This window comes from Salmo salar, chromosome ssa19 (assembly GCF_905237065.1).
Source record: "Salmo salar chromosome ssa19, Ssal_v3.1, whole genome shotgun sequence".
Taxonomy (NCBI): domain Eukaryota; kingdom Metazoa; phylum Chordata; class Actinopteri; order Salmoniformes; family Salmonidae; genus Salmo; species Salmo salar.
Window position 1 is genome coordinate 30,943,272 of NC_059460.1, and position 18,958 is coordinate 30,962,229.

An 18,958-nucleotide genomic window follows, 5' to 3' on the forward strand; every position below is an offset into this window, starting at 1 on the left:
TGTAATAATGACAATTACAACAATACTGAATGAACACTTTTATTTTAACTTAATATAATACATCAATCAAATCAATTTAGCCTCAAATAAATAATGAAACATGTTCAATTTGGTTTAAATAATGGAAAAACAACATGGATAAGAAAGTAAAAGTGCAATATGTGCCATGTAAAAAAGCTAACGTTTAAGTTCCTTGCTCAGAACATATGAAAGCTGGTGGTTCCTTTTAACATGAATCTTCAATATTCCCAGGTAAGAAGTTTTAGGTTGAGGTTATCATGGGAATTATAGGACTATTTCTCTCTATACCATTTGTATTTCATATACCGTTGACTATTGGATGTTCTTATAGGCACTTTAGTATTGCCAGTGTAACAGTATAGCTTCCTTCCCTCTCCTCGCCCCTACCTGGGCTTGAACCAGGAACACATCGAAAACAGCCACCCTCGAAGCATCGTTACCCATGCAGAGCAAGGGGAACAGCTACTCCAAGTCTCAGAGCGAGTGACGTTTGAAACGCTATTAGCGCGCACCCCGCTAACTAGCTAGCCATTTCACATCGGTTACACCAGCCTAATCTCGGGAGTTGATAGGCTTGAAGTCATAAACAGAGCTGTGCTTGAAGCATTGCGAAGAGCTGCTGGCAAACGCACAAAAGTTCTGTTTGAATGAATGCTTACGAGCCTGCTGCCGCCTACCACCGCTCAGTCAGACTGCTCTATCAAATATCAAATCATAGACTTAATTATAACATAATAACACACAGAAATACGAGCCTTAGGTCATTAATATGGTCAAATCCGGAAACTATCATTTCGAAAGTAAAACGTTTATTCTTTCAGTGAAATACGGAACCGTTCCGTATTTTATCTAACGGGTGGCATCCCTAAGTCTAAATATTCCTGTTACATTGCACAACCTTCAATGTTATGTCATAATTACGTAAAATTCTGGCAAATTAGTTCGCAACGAGCCAGGCGGCCCAAACTGCTGCATATACCCTGACTCTGCGTACAATGAACGCTAGAGAAGTGACACAATTTCCCTAGTTTAATATTGCCTGCTAACATGAATTTCTTTTAACCTCTAGAGGATAAATCCCGTTAACGGGATTGGTTGGACAACAACCAGTGATATAGCACGGCGCGAAATTCAAAAAAATAATAATCTCTAAATTAAAATTCAAGTATTATATGGCATTTTAAAGATACTCTACTCGTTAATCCAATCACATTGTCCGATTTCAAAAAGGCTTTACGGTGAACGCAAAACATTAGATTATTTTAGCATAGCACATTAGCAAAAAAAAAAAAGCCATTTTCCAAGCACGGATAGCCGTCACAAAACCAGATATACAGCTAAAATTAAGCACTAACCTTTGACAATCTTCATCAGATGACACTCCTAGGACATCATGTTAGACAATACATGCATTTTTTGTTCGATCAAGTTTATATTTATATCCAAAAACCCAATTTTTACATTGGCACGTGACGTTCAGAAAATGTTTTCTCCCCATAACATCCGGTGAATAGGCACATACATTTACAGAAGAACTCATAAACGTTGACAAAATTTATAACAATTATTTAAAGAATTAGAGATAATCTACTCCTTTATGCAACCACTTTGTCAGATTTCAAAATAACTTTACAGAAAAAGTACATTGTTCAATATTCTGAGTACAGAACTTAGCCTTCAATGCTAAGCTATACAGTCTCTAAAAATATGTTCGAAATATTTACTTACCTTTGCTGATCTTCGGCGGAATGCACTCGGATGGGCACCCACTTCCACAAGAAATGTTCATTTGTTCTGCAAAGTCCATAATTTATGTCCAAATACGTCCGTTTTGTTGACCCATCCAGAACACTTTACAATGCCATGTGGTGTGGACGCAAATCCATAGACGAAATGTTCAAAGTTCCATTACCGTTTGTAGAAACACGTCAAACGATATTTACAATCAATCCTTTAGGGTAATAGGAAGCTCCAGCATCTACCTACCCCTCATCCTCATATGTCCTCCTTGTTTTTTTCTCCCCTGGATGGAGAACGATCTGTCTCTCTGTTTCCTCTGCCATTGCTTATTTTTCATTAGCAATACTTTTTTATTTTTGTAATAGGTATTCATCCCAGAAGAAAAATTAAAAACAACGAAGTCACGCGCAAGCGCGTCTTAAGACACCTGTCCTCAGACTGGCCAGTGATTGACTGAGCCATAATTTTCTTCCCGGTAACAGGTGACGGATGAAACCAGTTCCTAAAGATTGTTGACAGCCAATGGAAGAGTTAGGAGGTGCAACGTAAATCCTATGTCACTGTAGTTAAGGGATTCAAAAGAAAAACTACATTTCTAATTTCCCCCACTTCCTGATTCAATTTTTCTCAGGTTTTTTGCCTGCCATATGAGTTCTGTTATACTCACAGACACCATTCAAACAGTTTTAGAAACTTCAGAGTGTTTTCTATCCAAATCTACGAATTATTTGCATTTTCTATTTTCTGGGCCAGAGTAGTAACCTGTTTAAATTGGGTACGTTTTTCATCCGGCCGTGAAAATACTGCCCCCTAGCCCCAACAGGTTATTAACTAAATATGCAGGTTTAAAAAAATATACTTCTGTGTATTGATTTTAAGAAAGGCATTGATGTTTATGGTTAGGTACATTTGTGCAACGATTGTGCTTTTTTCGCAAATGCGCTTTTGTTAAATCATCCCCCGTTTGGCGAAGTTGGCTGTCTTTGTTAGGAAGAAATAGTCTTCACACAGTTCGTAACGAGCCAGGCGGCCCAAACTGCTGCATATACCCTGACTCTGTTGCACAGAACACAATAGAAGTGACACAATTTCCCTAGTTAAAATAAATTCATGTTAGCAGGCAATATTAACTAAATATGCAGGTTTAAAAATATATGCTTGTGTATTGATTTTAAGAAAGACGCTTTTTTCGCGAATGCGCTTGTTAAATCACCCATTTGGCGAAATAGGCTATGATTCAATGATACATTATGATAATGATAAACTAGCAATATCATCAACCATGTGTAGTTAACTAGTGATTATGTTAAGATTGATTGTTTTCTACAAGATAAGTTTAATGCTAGCTAGCACCTTACCTTGGCTTCTTGCTGCACTCGCATAACAGGTAGTCAGCCTGCCACGCAGTCTCCTCATGGAGCGCAATGTAATCGGCCATGATCGGTGTCCAAAAAGCCGATCACCGATTGGTATGAAAACTTGAAAGCGGCCCTAATTAAATCGGCCATTCCGATTAAATCTAGTCTAAACTACTGGCACACAGCTCGGACACCCATGCATACCCCACAAAACATGCCACAAGAGGTTCACAGTCCCCAAGTCCAGAACAGACTATGGGAGGCACACAGTACACAGTACTATATAGAGCCATGACTACATCAAGTAACTGACGCAGCAGTAAAATTAGATACAAAAAAAAAAAAAAAAGATAAACACCTTATGGTACAGCGGTGACTGTGACGCAACACAAACATTGTCACAGACACATGCATATACCCACACAGAACATACGCACTATACATACACATGGATTTAGTACTGTAGATACGTGGTAGTGGTGTAGGGGCCTGAGGGCACACAGTGTGTTGTGAAATCTGTGAATGTATTGTAATGTTTTAAAATTGTATAAACTGCCTTAATTTTGCTGGACCCCAGGAAGAGTAGCTGCTGCTTTGGCAGCAGCTAATGGGGATCCATAATAAATACAAATACCCACCCACCCCACACATGCATGCATAGATGCCATACACACACACTTTCACACTCACCACATACGCTTCTGCTACTCTCTATTATCTATCCTGTTGCCTAGTCACTTTTCCCCTACCTATATGTACAGTACATAGCTACTTCAATTACCTCGTACCCCTGCACATCGACTCAGTACTGATACTCCCTATATATAGCCATGTTCTTTGTACTTGTTATTCACTGTATTTATTCCTCGTGTTACTATTTCTATTTTTTATATCTTATCTTTAACTGCGCATTGTTGGAAAGGGACCTGTAAGTAAGAATTTCACTGTTAATCTACACCTGTTGTCTATGAAACGTGACAAATACCATTTTTTTTTGGTTCAGATGTGTGGCAAACTCATTATGGGTGACAATCTATGCTAGATTCTAAAGAGACTGCCATCATGCGTGTTATTTTGTTTACTTGGTCCCATGGATGTGAAGGGTCTCCACGCCTCTCATTCTTAGTGTTTCCTATGTTTCACTAACCAGTCTCTGAGCTTTACATACATCATGTCAATAGACCCCAAGGAAGCTGTCAGCTACAGATGTCAATGCCCCTTATTGACCCTGCCCCTCCCCACCATTGTACACACAGCAGTGGATGATTGTCCACAGAACAAAGAGAGTGGGGAGTGGGGTTATGTGGAGAACTGAAGACCAACATTCCAATCACAATGCTAAGGGTGTCCAGCAGGTTCATTTAGGCCTGCTACACTTACTCAACCTGGTCTCAGAGCATTTCGTGTTATTCTGTATGTTCAACACTACCTCAATGTAGCTGAGGAAACAAAGCTTCCAGTTGAAAAGAAGGTCTTCAGTGTGAGGGAGAAGGTGACGGTCGCACTTTTTAATAGAGTGACCCTAATTATGCCCTCTGTTCCTGCGGGTCTCAAGAGAGAAAAAAGATATACTTTAATGGACGTAAAACTTCGCTGTCTCTTTGGTTGGTTTCAATGTCCCATCTTTGTTCAGTTTCACATACACAATAGTTCTCATCAATAACACATTCTATAACCAGTCAACTACAACAATGGATGTATTGTGACATGGAAATCGCGGTCATGTGGTAAAACAGTCTGTTTGATGAAGTGTTCATTGTTAGCGGTTAATATGTTTCAGGGTTCAGTAAACATGACCTAGGTTGTCGACACTGTTGTTTTAAACCGTGTCTCATGTTATTCCCTGGTCTCTCACGTCAGTGAGCTGTAATCAATAGCTGAGGAATGGGTTATTAATTGATTAGAGTTGCCCTACTGATAACATTATTAATAAAAAAGGGACAGACTCAGGTGAACCTTCAAGGCTCGCAGACAATCGCACACACAGCGCGCGCGAAAATAAACTGTACCGTGGTAGTAAGAATGTGACAAACGCCAGAGTAGCTACATCTAAACGCTAGGTTAGTGACCCAGTGATGCATAGGCAATTTTAAATCGGTATCGACTCATGAAAGATGCTACAATATGACTACATAGAGCCTAGGTGCCACACAAATTAGTTTGCTTACCTATTACACAAGGTGCGTCGGTACTTCCTTGTACTCCGCGTATCCCAAAAAGCCGCTGTCTCACCACTCCAGTCACACAAGCCGCACGCACATATTGCCAGTTCCGAACCAGAATGTCACATGAATTCCATGTTCAATCCGACATTGCTCAACACTGCTGCCCTGGGGAGCCATACAGTTTGTTCAAGCGAAACACAATAGGAGGACGGCGGGGGCGCATCCCCTCAAATCCTGGGACCACTGACAACGGTAGATGGATAACCACACGGTGGAGGCAACAGGCTTGGCTAGCAGTACGAGCATCATATGTGATTAAGCTACCGCGCGGTCCACAAGATATTCATGAGAGGCGGGTAGAGACTCTGTGCCACCCAAGCACGAAAGGACTTGGGTTTTCGTGGCGGGATTATGGCGGTGCAACAGCAGGCACATCTTTTTTGTTGTTGTCCTTACTCAGATTAGGGGCTGTTTCATTGTATTCATTGTTCCGTTAAGAAAAGAAGTGCAGCCTGCCTGGAGGCCAGTGACAGGGGAGCACTAACAATCTTACAAAGGTCACATTGACAAATGAAACAAGACCCTCTAACCACTAGCGGTTCTGGGGGGGTGGTGGGCCAGTGCCCCTGTGACAACAATTTTAGACCCCCTAAATGTGGAGTATGAAAGAATTTTTACATAACTAATTTTTGCTATGTTCTTTTTTACATCCGTTATTAGACAGTGGCAACACGGAACACTACTTTAACCCACACATTTTCTAGAGGGACAGCTTTAGGCGGAACACAACAGTATCGTACCACATGCAAAACGATATGACAACAATAACGTCTAATATAACTGGCCCTCTAACAGTACAACTGGCCCCAGCTTGCCCCCCCCAGTTGAAATGGTCTAGAACCGCCACTGCCTCTAACACCTGTATCTTGCCCGCCAGGCACTTCAATCCCGCCCGCGAGACATTAAAAAGTGTTTTTTTTTTACCCTTTTTTTCTCCCCAATTTCATGGTATCCAATTGTTAGTTACAGTCCTGTCCCATCGCTGCAACTCCCATACGGACTTGGGAGAGGCGAAGGTCGAGAGCCATGCGTCCTCCAAAACACAACCCAGCCAAGCCGCTGCCCGCTTAACCCGGAAGCCAGCCGCACCAATGTGTCGAAGGAAACACCGTACACCTGGCGACAAGGACATCTCGGCCTGCCAAACCCTCCTAATCAGGACGATGCTGGGCCAATTGTGCGCCGCCTCATGGGTCTCCCTGTTACGGCCAGCTGTGACACAGCCTGGGATCGAGCCCGGGTCTGTATTGACACCTCAAGCACTGCGATGCAGTGCCGAGGCCCCGCAAAAAATGCGGCCCTTTTGAATTTCAAAATCCCGATGTAGCTGGCCCTCGAGACAAAAGTTTGCCCACCCCTGCTCTAATAGAATAAAAAGATTAGGCTCCCCCATTAAATACACATTTTGACAGAAAACATCCAAATTGACTCAATTTAATTACATTATTCTTGATGCTTTATCAAGTTTTATGCAGACACCCCACTTTGGAAGGGGGGGCCATGCATCTCTCTCTCTCTCTCTAGCCTACCAATATTTGGATTAAGTTCACTATGAATGGAGGCTTCTCTTATTGTAATGTTTATTGGGAAAGGAGATGGGCAGTACACATTTACACTGCCTCAGGCTCCCATCATCATCAAGGCAACATGGTATTGTTGTGGGAATGTTGTGCTCTCCCCTGGTCTGACTTTCTCATTAGGTTCCTCAGCCCCAGCAGCATCGGTCTTTGAGTATGATCTGGTCAAAAGTAGTGCACTATGTAGGGAATAGGGTGTCATTTGGGACCACCCGTGGCCAGTGAGGTTGATGAGGGGGAGAGAGCCCTTATCTGTGCCTCCAGAAACAGACCTGGGACAGGGGAATATAATTGGGCTTCCCATTGTGAAAAAAACCCCAATTCTGATGTTTACAGAAAGGGAGACAGCTGTTGCTAGAGCAGTACAATTGCTTGGATAAGTAGTCTAACACATGTAATAGGTTCTGATTTAGGGATGTCTCATTTTGCCATTGGTTTTCTTTGTTCTCCATCACAGTAAGTAGACCTCTGCCTTGGGTAACCTTTGTCAGCTCGTTTTGTGTATACACATTGAGATATATTTGGAATCTAGTATGCGTGAGACCAATGTTCTATCATGTTAAAATGAACAATGATAGCTTAGAGAGGCAATGGCAGCAGTAAGGTGGTAAGTGGATGCCATGAGTAACGAGGCTGGTGCCAGCAGTGATTGTGTCCTAATGACAGTGATAACTGATGTGTGACAGCATGGGTCAGAGACACTGGTGTGACACACCCTGAACCGATGCAATTATCACTGTAGGTAGAATTGATCTCAGAAATGACTCACGTTGTCAATGAAAAAAGGGAGGGGAAAAAAAGTAGGAATGTTACTGCTTTTTCCATCAGTAAACTCAGAGGTGCAAAGCTGAATGGAACAGCATGCGATGCTGTGAAAGGACAATACACTCACTCCAGGTACTATGCAGGAGATTCAATCCGAATGTAGAGTTCCCTCTACAGGACATAAATTGACAGTGCATCTCTGGGTTGAGTGCTTGAGAACATTCGTCTCAGACAAAAGCACCAATCAATCACAACGACACAAACACTTGTCAAATACATTTTATTTTCATACAGCTAATAAAAAAATCTTATTTACAGACATATCATTATGGCTTGCAGGGGCATTTCTAAAATGATGGAATTTACTAGTTGACACCAAAGCTCTAAATGACAATGTTTTTACTTGAGGCGAGTCTTCTTCAACTTTGAGGAATCTCCTGTTGCTTTGCGCTTGTGGGAGGGTGTGGCGCGGATGGCATCTGTGCCCGCTGGCAGACATTGGGCAGCTTCAGGCAGATAGTACATCTCTATTGGTGGAATAGGCTCCTGGACAAAATGACAGACTCATATGAGAGAGGAGTTTTAGTTTCCATTTTATTTCTTCTTAAAGGAGCAACATGTTATATTTAAGCCATCATATCGATTCCTTCATGGTTTTTCAAGGACACTGCATAGAAACCGCTAAAATGGCTTAGTACTGGTTCTTACCTTATCAATCATCTGTTGCAAGGACGTGAAAAACTTGTACACAAAACAACCGGCCTGGCTAGTCACAAAAAAAAGCTAATTTGCAGTGTCACGCAGCGTTCTAATAAGCATGTTTTACCTGGGTGGATTTCTACTCTTTTGCTACTACTGGTATGTAATTGATATTTAGCACTATTTACATGTGGAAATGTTACATGGATAACCTTTAATTCACTGGCCAGGGTGGGTTTTATGGAGAAGGTTGAACACGTGTTGTTAAATGAAGGAAAGTAACCACTTTATGGATCAAACATTAACCAAGGTTTCACTTCAGACTTTCTCAAAATTACTGATATAAACCGCCTTTAAAGTAGTCCGACAACAAAAAATGCCTTCCGCAGTCTCTTTGTGAGGCAGTTCTGCATTTTAGTTACAGTCCCACTAACCTGGATGAGGTAGTCTGCAATGAACTCTGGCTTTAGGCATTTGACCCCCTGGGACATGGCCTCTGGCACGTCCACCCGGAAGTCTCCTGGCTTCAACCGACTGAACTCTGCAAACAGGTGGGTGGTTCCCTTGTACAGAGATGGAGAGGGACTGGGGAGAACCTGGAGAGAGGGTAAGGGAGAGGAAAGAAAGATTGGAAGAAGAGAGATTAGGAGAGGGTGGATGGGATTGACATTCAGAAGTGTACACGTGTCAATATCTACAAAGGCAAGTATGAAAGAGAAAAGCAGTAGCTTCTTAGTAGTTTTACCCATACTAAGACGCAGTAAGCGAAGAAAAGATTGAGGTACATTATGACAGAGTAAGAGCTTTGTTTGAACCTTTGCTCCACCAGACTGCAGGAGTCGTCTGAACCCTGACACTCTGGTCTGGTCGATGTTCAGCATGACGGTCCAACCACTGAATGATCCCTCCTGGTCATTGCGGTACTGCAGGTTCCTTCTCCAGCGCATGGCGGCCAACGACAGCCTCTTCTGCTGGGAGCTGATGGACGGTAGCACATCCAGGATGGAGCTACTGCCCCACTCATACTCATCCTCCTGGAACACACAGTCAAGATATATAAACAATATGTTTTTTTACTGAGTTGTCCTTCTTGGCCAGGTCTCCCTTGTGAAATATGTCTTCTGACCTCATCGGGACTTCCTAGTTAAATTAAGGTTTAATAAAACAAGCTGGGCCTAGAAGCATGTGGAAGAAATATAGGCATGTTGTGGTGGTCTGATGCACTGACGGCCAGATCGTGACCTGGATGAAGTGTCCCACGGAGCGACAGGCCTCCAGGTAGGAGCGGTGCAGGATCCACTTCCCCGCGGCCATGGCTGCCAGGTACTTCTCATTCCTCAGAGGGGTCCCCACAATGATGTGGGAGCAGCTGGGGTCAAAGCACTGCTTGTCCAGCACCACACCACCTATAGGGACCCCAGAGGAACAAAGACATGTAGAGTCAGAAAGACACACACAGAGAAATTGAGGATTGAGACTCACCCAGCTCGTCTATGAGGGCGGTGTAGTCGATCCTCTCCTGGGGGATAAGGGAGGACAGCTGGAATCGAGGAGGCTTCTTCTCCGCCACACTCTCCTCTTCAGTCTGTGGAGAGAACAAAGAAGCTTTTACCATCACTGTCACAATCACTTTACACCACTGCACAGCTGAGTATCGATTCAACACATCAACATTTACTTATATTATCACCTTACAAGAGGGAAGGAGGCTGCGTGTGTGGTTACCTGTGGCTCTGGGGGCACGGGAGAGTTGGCGAGAGGGAATGCAATGCTAGGGGATTTAAGGGTGAGGTCAGGCTTTGGCTCCTCCACTAGCGGGGTCATCACTCTCTGACCCATCTGCTGGTCAGTGACATCACACACCGCTGGATCGAAGGGGTCAAAGGTCAATGAAAGTTTAATATAACGTCTTCATATCTCAAAATCATTGTCATGTGGTTAATTAAAATTCTAATCTAAATGAAAATGATACAAACCATTGCCAACTATGTAAAAATAGTCTACATAAAGACAACAAATAAAACATTGCAGCCTGCAGGTCGAAAATATGATAGGATATTTATTTTATCAAATCACATTGGCTACACATGGCCTGTCTGAAACGAACTTGCAACATTGTATAAAATATTCTTGGCCCTCAGTTTCCTGCCAGTGAGCTCTGGACAGACACAGCTGTAGGCCATTTGCCCAAGGGATAAAAAGCAGTGGTTGACTTGGGCAGGAGCTCACCAGAGCGGAGTACCGGAACCTCAAATTTTCTACTGCTTGAGCTCCTGTTCCTCTTATAGAATATTAGCTCAAACTTATTGTGGAGCTCCTACACCTAAATATAAACAGTACCAGCATCCAAAATGAGTACCTATTTCAGCCCAAGTCAAGCACTAATAAGCCTATTTTAACAACGTTTCTATTGGATCAGAGCATGTCATTTTTCCCTTTCACGTCGAGTGATTATCGAAAAGGAGAGCGCTGGTAAGATTTTTCAGATTCATTGAGGAACGATTGTAATTCTCAATGGATGTAAAAACCTGTTTGAGGTGAAGAAAATATCACTTTGAGAAGCTCCACAGGTGGTGGTGAGTTAAGACAATCAGAAATACTATCAGATCCCCAAATGGGCACATTTATTTGCGCGCAGGCCTGGTAGCCTATAGGCCTACTTCTATGCGCGTCCTTACTCAACATTGACAGAAGTGTTCCAAACAAAAGACAATGACTACATTGACTGAACTAGTAAATGGAATTAAATAAACCAAAACTTGTTTCTCACAAGTGTAGCATAGGTTGCGCACTCTGCCAACAATGTGTCCACTCCAACAATGAAAACAGGACGGACAACTGGAATAATAATATTAAATGCATTTAAAGAAATGACCGTAACCAAATTAACAAACATAGTAGATTAGAAATGATAGGAATTAACGGTAAATGTACTACTGGTGACATACAATGCATGTGGAAAGTATTCAAACCACTCAACTTTTTCCAAATTTTGTTACGTTACAGCCTCATTCTAAAACGAATTAAATACATTTTTCCCCCCTCAATCTACACACAATACCCCATAACGACAAAGCAAAAACAGGTTTTTAAAATGTTTTGCAAATGTATTACAAATAAGTATTCAAACCCTTTGCTATGAGACTCGAAATTGAGCTCAGGTGCATCCTGTTTCCATTGATCATCCTTGAGATGTGTCTGCAAATTGATTGGAATCTACCTGTGGTAAATTAAATTGATTGTAAAAGATTTGGAAAGACACACACCTGTCTATATAAGGTCACACAGTTGACAGTGCATATCAAAGCAATAACCAAGCCATGAGGTCGAAGGAATTGTCTGTAGACGTCCAAGAAAGGATTGTGTCGAGGTACAGATCTGGGGAAGGGTAACAAAAAAAATATCCATCTTTGAAGGTCCCCAAGAACACAGTGGCCTCCATCATTCTTGAATGGAAGAAGTTTGGAACCACAAGATTCTTCCTACAGCTGGCCGCCCGGCCAAACTGAGCAATCGAGGGAGAAGGGCCTTGGTCAGGGAGGTGACCAAGAACCCCATGGTCACTCAGACAGAGCTCCAGGGTTCCTCTGTGGAGATGAGAGAACCTTCCAGCACTCCACCAATCAGGCCTTTATGGTAAAGTGGCCAGACGGAAGCCACTCCTCAGTAAAAGGCGCATGACAGCCCGCTTGGAGTTCGCCAAAAGGAACCTAAAGGACTCTCCGACCATGAGAAACCAGATTATTTGGTCTGATGAAACCAAGATTGAACTCATTGGCCTGAATGCAAAGCATCACGTTTGGAGGAAATCTTACACCATCCCTACGGTGAAGCATCTTGCTGTGGGGATGTTTTTCCAGAGGTAGGGACAGGGAGACTAGTCAGGATCGAGGGAAAGATGAATTGAGCAAAGTACAGACAGATCCTTGATGAAAACCTGACGGTTCACCTTCCAACAGCACAACGACCCTAAGCACACAATATCCTTGAGTGGCCCAGCCAGAGCCCGGACTTGAACCCAATCGAACCTCTCTGAAGAGACCTGAAAATAGCTGTGCAGCGACGTTCCCCATCCAACCTGACAGAGATTGAGAGGATCTGCAGAGAAGACTGGGAGAAACTCCCCAAATACAGATGTGCCAAGCTTGTAGCGTCATACCCAAGAAGACTCGAGGCAGTAATCGCTGCCAAAGGTGCTTCAACAAAGTACTGAGTAACGGTTCTGAGTAGTTATGAAAATGTGATATTTATTATATATATATATTTTTTGTGCAATAATTCCTAAAAACCTGTTATTGCTTTGTCATTATGGGGTATTGTGTGTAGATTGAAGAGGAAATAAACATTTGGTCCATTTTAGAACAAGGCTGTAAACGTAACAAAATGTGGAAAAAGTCAAAGGGTCTGAATACTTCCCGAATGCACTGTATGTTATGGGGAATTGATATACACTGACAATCAAACAATTCACACAATGAAGTTATGAAACAATGAATGTGCACAAATTGGAGGGAGAGCGCGCATTCTGGAGAAAGAAGTGCATTGTGCGCATGGTCAATCTGACGTCTGCATTGGACATGCAGCATTTACGGCGATATGCCCTCAGCAGAAGTCAGAGCATTCATACTTCTTGCGCTTTGCGGAGCAGTGTAGAGCTGTTGTCAAGAAAGTGAGTTTGTGTTTATAGAGAATGTACCACCCCCACCTACCGTCAACCAATTATGTTAATGTGGCGCTATACAGAGCCCTCCGTATTGTTACAAGGAGGCTCATGGCAATGCGTTACAGAGCTCGATTTGGCCTCTGCATGCCTCTGGAAATTGCATCACACCCTCCATATGGAGCCTCAGACCACATTTTCTAATCAAGCATAAATTGGCTTTTAGTCTGAGATGGGTGCAAATATATACAGTACCAGTCAAAAGTTTGGACACACCTACTTATTCAAGGGTTTTTCTTTATTTTCACTATTTTCTACATTGTAGAATAATAGTGAAGACATCAAAACCATGAAATAAACACATATGGAATCATGTTGTAACCAAACAAAAGTGTTAAAACAAATCAAAATATATTTTAGATTCTTCAAAGTAGCCACCCTTTGCCTTGACAGCTTTGCACACTCTTGGCATTCTCTCAACCAGCTTCATGAGGAATGCTTTTCAACAGTCTTGAAGTAGTTCCCACATATGCTGAGCACTTGTTGGCTGCTTTTCCTTCACTCTGCAGTCCAACTCATCCCAAACCATCTCAGTTGGGTTGAGGTCAGGTGATTGTGGAGGCCAGGTCATCTGATGCAGCACTCCATCACTGTCCTTCTTGGTCAAATAGCCCTAACACAGCCTGGAGGGGCATTTGGGTCGGTGTCCTGTTGAAAAACAAATGATAGCAGGGACTAAGCACAAACCAGATGAGATGGCGTATCGCTGTAGAATGCTGGTTAAGTGTGCCTTGAATTCTAAATCACAGACAGTGTCACCAGCATAGCACCCCCACACCATCCCACCACCTCCTCCATGATTTACGGTGGGAACCACACGTGGAGATTATCCGTTCACCTACTCTGCGTCTCACAAAGACATGGCGGCTGGAACCAAAAATCTCACATTTGGACTCATCAGACCAAAGGACAGATTTCCACCGGTCTAATGTCCATTCCTCATTTTTCTTGGCCCAAGCAAGTTTCTTCTTCTTCTTATTGGTGTCCTTTAGTTCTTTGCAGCAATTTGACCATGAAGGCCTGATTCACGCAGTCTCCTCTGAACAGTTGATGTTGAGATGTGTCTGTTGAACTTTGTGAAGCATTTATTTGGGCTTAAATCTGAGGTGCAGTTAACTCTAACTTATCCTCTGCAGCAGAAGTAATTTTGGGTCTTCCTTTCCTGTGGTGGTCCTCATGAGCCAGTTTCATCATAGCGCTTGGTCTTTGCGACTGCACTTGAAGAAACTTTCAAAGTTCTTGACATTTTCCGGATTGACTGACCTTCATGACTTAAAGTAATGATGTCGTTTGTCTTTGCTTATTTGAGCTGTTCTTGCCATAATATGGACTTGTTCTTTTACCAAATAGGCCTATCTTCTGTATACCAACCACCCTTACCTTGTCACAACACAACGATTTGCCATAACCCATTAAGAAAATAAATTACAGAAATTCACTTTTAACAAGGCACACCTGTTAATTGAAATGCATTCCTGTTGACTACCTCATAAAGCTGGTTGAGAGAATGCCAAGAGTGTGCAAAGCTGTCATCAAGGCAAAGGGTAACTACTTTGAAGAAACTCAAATATATTTTGAATTGTTTAACACTTCTTAAGTTACTACATATGTGTTATTTTATAGTTCTGTTGTCTTCGCTATTATTCTACAATGTAGAAAATAGTAAAAATAAAGAAAAACCCTGGAATGAGTAGGTGCCCAAACTTTTGACTGGTACTGTACATTTGTTAATCAATCAAATGTATTTATGAAGCTCTTCTTATATCAGCTGATGTCACAAAGTGCTGTACAGAAAGAAACCCAGCCTAAAATCCCAAACAGCAAGCAATACAGGTGTAGAAGCACGGTGGCTAGGAAAAACTGCTCGACTAAAACAATCTAGGTTAACCAAGAGCCTAACAACCAAAGAATCAAATAATTGGGGTCAGCCCTATTATGTCTCAGTGTGCAGTTTGAAGTTAGTTGCTAACTACCGTTAGCGCAATAAATACCATAGACTTCCAGTCATTGCGCTACCGCTAGTTAGCAATGGCTGGTGAAACTACCTCTAACTTCCTTTATACTGGATGTGATACCATGGACATATAACTACGACATATGATATATGAATGGCAAGGATATACGAGATCGACTTAATTCAGTCAGTTGGACACCTTCTATAAACTAGTCCAGCTTGATGTTCGTCAAGCAAAGCACAGCAAATAGCCTATAGATACCATATACCATATGCCCGGGCATGGTGTAGTTCTTAAATGCATTGGGGTCATGCAGGGTATAGGTTGGCATGCGTTCTCTCTATATTCAGCTAATAACAGGCAACATTTGGTTATTATAATATGTATTGAAAAGCTGTGTAATATCACTTAGCAATGCAAGTCATTACACTATTCTTTAGAATTGCATTGTATTAATTGCATCATTTTTGTTTCTAAAGTATGTAATTTTAAGAAGATTTGAAAATAGGACGCTACCCCTTTAAGAAGAACCTTCCAAAAGAGTCACTGACATCAGTGGTGCCATGTTCACAGTTTTCCTGCCAAATTCGGCAACTTTGAAAACTATTTCACGGGTGAACAGTTATTGGTCGCGGGTTGCAGGTTTTTGAGCTATTTCTATGTTGCACCGCTGCCACCATGGCATTTCTTTTAAAATATATATATACTGCTCAAAAAAATAAAGGGAACACTTAAACAACACAATGTAACTCCAAGTCAATCACACTTCTGTGAAATCAAACTGTCCACTTAGGAAGCAACACTGATTGACAATAAATTTCACATGCTGTTGTGCAAATGGAATAGACAACAGGTGGAAATTATAGGCAATTAGCAAGACACCCCCAATAAAGGAGTGGTTCTGCAGGTGGAGACCACAGACCACTTCTCAGTTCCTATGCTTCCTGGCTGATGTTTTGGTCACTTTTGAATGCTGGCGGTGCTTTCACTCTAGTGGTAGCGTGAGACGGAGTCTGCAACCCACACAAGTGGCTCAGGTAGTGCAGCTCATCCAGGATGGCACATCAATGCGAGCTGTGGCAAGAAGGTTTGCTGTGTCTGTCAGCGTAGTGTCCAGAGCATGGAGGCGCTACCAGGAGACAGGCCAGTACATCAGGAGACGTGGAGGAGGCCGTAGGAGGGCAACAACCCAGCAGCAGGACCGCTACCTCCGCCTTTGTGCAAGGAGGAGCAGGAGGAGCCCTGCCAGAGCCCTGCAAAATGACCTCCAGCAGGCCACAAATGTGCATGGGTCTGCTCAAACGGTCAGAAACAGACTCCATGAGGGTGGTATGAGGGCCCGACGACCACAGGTGGGGGTTGTGCTTACAGCCCAACACCGTGCAGGACGTTTGGCATTTGCCAGAGAACACCAAGATTGGCAAATTCGCCACTGGCGCCCTGTGCTCTTCACAGATGAAAGCAGGTTCACACTGAGCACGTGACAGACGTGACAGAGTCTGGAGACACCGTGGAGAACGTTCTGCTGCCTGCAACATCCTCCAGCATGACCGGTTTGGCGGTGGGTCAGTCATGGTGTGGGGTGGCATTTCTTTGGGGGGCCGCACAGCCCTCCATGTGCTCGCCAGAGGTAGCCTGACTGCCATTAGGTACCGAGATGAGATCCTCAGACCCCTTGTGAGACCATATGCTGGTGCGGTTGGCCCTGGGTTCCTCCTAATGCAAGACAATGCTAGACCTCATGTGGCTGGAGTGTGTCAGCAGTTCCTGCAAGAGGAAGGCATTGATGCTATGGACTGGCCCGCCCGTTCCCCAGACCTGAATCCAATTGAGCACATCTGGGACATCATGTCTCGCTCCATCCACCAACGCCACGTTGAACCACAGACTGTCCAGGAGTTGGCGGATGTTTTAGTCCAGGTCTGGGAGGAGATCCCTCAGGAGACCATCCGCCACCTCATCAGGAGCATGCCCAGGTGTTGTAGGGAGGTCATACAGGCACGTGGAGGCCACACACACTACTGAGCCTCATTTTGACTTGTTTTAAGGACATTACATCAAAGTTGGATCAGCCTGTAGTGTGGTTTTCCACTTTAATTTTGAGTGTGACTCCAAATCCAGACCTCCATGGGTTGATAAATTGGATTTCCATTGATTATTTTTGTGTGATTTTGTTGTCAGCACATTCAACTATGTAAAGAAAAAAGTATTTAATAAGATTATTTCATTCATTCAGATCTAGGATGTGTTGTTTAAGTGTTCCCTTTATTTTTTTGAGCAGTATATATATATATATATTTTATTTATTTCACCTTTATTTAACCAGGTAGGCAAGTTGAGAACAAGTTCTCATTTACAATTGCGACCTGGCCAAGATAAAGCAAAGCAGTTCGACAACATACAAAAACACAGAGTTACACATGGAGTAAAACAACATACAATCAATGATGCAGTAGAAAAAAAAAGAAAGAAAAAAAGACTATATACAATGTGAGCAAATGATGTGAGATAAGGGAGGTAAAGGCAAAAATGCCATGGTGGCAAAGTAAATAAAGTATAGCAAGAAAAACACTGGAATGGTAGATTTGTAGTTTGAAGAAAGTTCAGAGATAAAATATAAATAACATGGTGCAAAGGAGCAAAATAAATAAAATAAATAAATACAGTAGGGGAAGAGGTAGTAGTTTGGGCTAAATTATAGATGGGCTATGTACAGGTGCAGTGATCTGTGAGCTGCTCTGACAGCTGGTGCTTAAAGCTAGTGAGGGAGATAAGTGTTTCCAGTTTCAGAGATTTTTGTAGTTCGTTCCAGTCATTGGCAGCAGAGAACTGGAAGGAGAGACGACCAAAGGAGGAGTTGGCTTTAGGGGTGACCAGAGAGATATACCTGCTGGAGCACGTGCTACAGGTGGGTGCTGCTATGGTGACCAGTGAGCGGAGATAAGGGGGGACTTTACCTAGCAGGGTCTTGTAGATGACCTGGAGCCAATGTGTTTGGCGACGATTATGAAGCGAAGGCCAGCCAACGAGAGCGTACAGGTCGCAGTGGTGGGTAGTATATGGGGCTTTGGTGACAAAACGGATGGCACTGTGATAGACTGCATCCAGCTTGTTGAGTAGGGTATTGGAAGCTATTTTGTAAATGACATCGCCGAAGTCGAGGATTGGTAGGATGGTCAGTTTTACGAGGGTATGTTTGGCAGCATGAGTGAAGGATGCTTTGTTGCGAAATAGGAAGCCAATTCGAGATTTCACTTTGGATTGGAGATGATTGATGTGAGTCTGGAAGGAGAGTTTACAGTCTAACCAGACACCTAGGTATTTGTAGTTGTCCACAAATTCTAAGTTAGAACCGTCCAGAGAAGTGATGCTGGACAGGCGGGCAGGTGCAGGCAGCGATCGGTTGAAGAGCATGCATTTAGTTTTACTTGTGTTTAGGAGCAGTTGGAGACCACGGAAGGAGAGTTGAATGGCATTGAAGCTCGTCTGGAGGGTTGTTAACAGTGTCCAAAGAAGGGCCAGAAGTGTACAGAATGGTGTCATCTGCGTAGAGGTGGATCAGAGATTCACCAGCAGCAAGAGCGACATCATTTATGTATACAGAGAAAAGAGTTGGCCCAAGAATTGAACCCTGTGGTACCCCCATAGAGACTGCCAGAGGTCCAGACAGTAGGCCCTCCGATTTGACACACTGAACTCTGTCAGAGAAGTAGTTGGTGAACCAGGCGACGCAATCGTTTGAGAAACCAAGGCTACTGAGTCTGCCAACCCTGTCTATATATATATATATATTTCACTGTGACCTGCTCCTGACTGTCAGGCAATGAGACAGGCTGTTGCTGAGTGAGTGGTGGGGAGGGACGGAGGGGTGTGTGTGTGTGTGTGTGTGTGTGTGTGT

The 18,958-nt window shown here is 43.1% G+C and overlaps 2 protein-coding genes across 7 annotated transcripts in view; both read right to left on the reverse strand.

The window, feature by feature from the left end:
• The window catches only part of LOC106578662 (transmembrane protein 108), a 91,474-nt gene extending 85,694 nt beyond the window's left edge, over positions 1–5,780 (reverse strand). Inside the window, exon 1 of one of the 2 annotated variants that reach the window (XM_014157713.2) lies at positions 5,288–5,780. The gene's annotated coding sequence lies outside the window, so the exon portion shown is untranslated. The remainder of the gene's footprint in view (positions 1–5,287) is intronic. The other variant, XM_014157711.2, reaches the window with a different exon arrangement.
• Positions 5,781–7,950: 2,170 nt separating this feature from the next.
• LOC106578660 (DNA topoisomerase 2-binding protein 1-A) overlaps positions 7,951–18,958 on the reverse strand; it is a 66,657-nt gene continuing 55,649 nt past the window's right edge. For 3 of the 5 annotated variants that reach the window (XM_045702211.1, XM_045702212.1, XM_045702214.1), the window contains 6 exons: positions 10,111–10,250; positions 9,868–9,970; positions 9,628–9,791; positions 9,201–9,419; positions 8,820–8,981; positions 7,951–8,232 (listed from right to left, as the gene is read on the reverse strand). In XM_045702211.1, the coding sequence (XP_045558167.1) occupies positions 8,086–8,232; positions 8,820–8,981; positions 9,201–9,419; positions 9,628–9,791; positions 9,868–9,970; positions 10,111–10,250 (935 nt within the window). In that variant the 3' untranslated portion in view covers positions 7,951–8,085. Of the gene's footprint in view, positions 8,233–8,818; positions 8,982–9,196; positions 9,420–9,613; positions 9,792–9,867; positions 9,971–10,110; positions 10,251–18,958 lie in introns of those variants that run through there. The other 2 variants (XR_006760704.1, XM_045702213.1) reach the window with 2 other exon arrangements.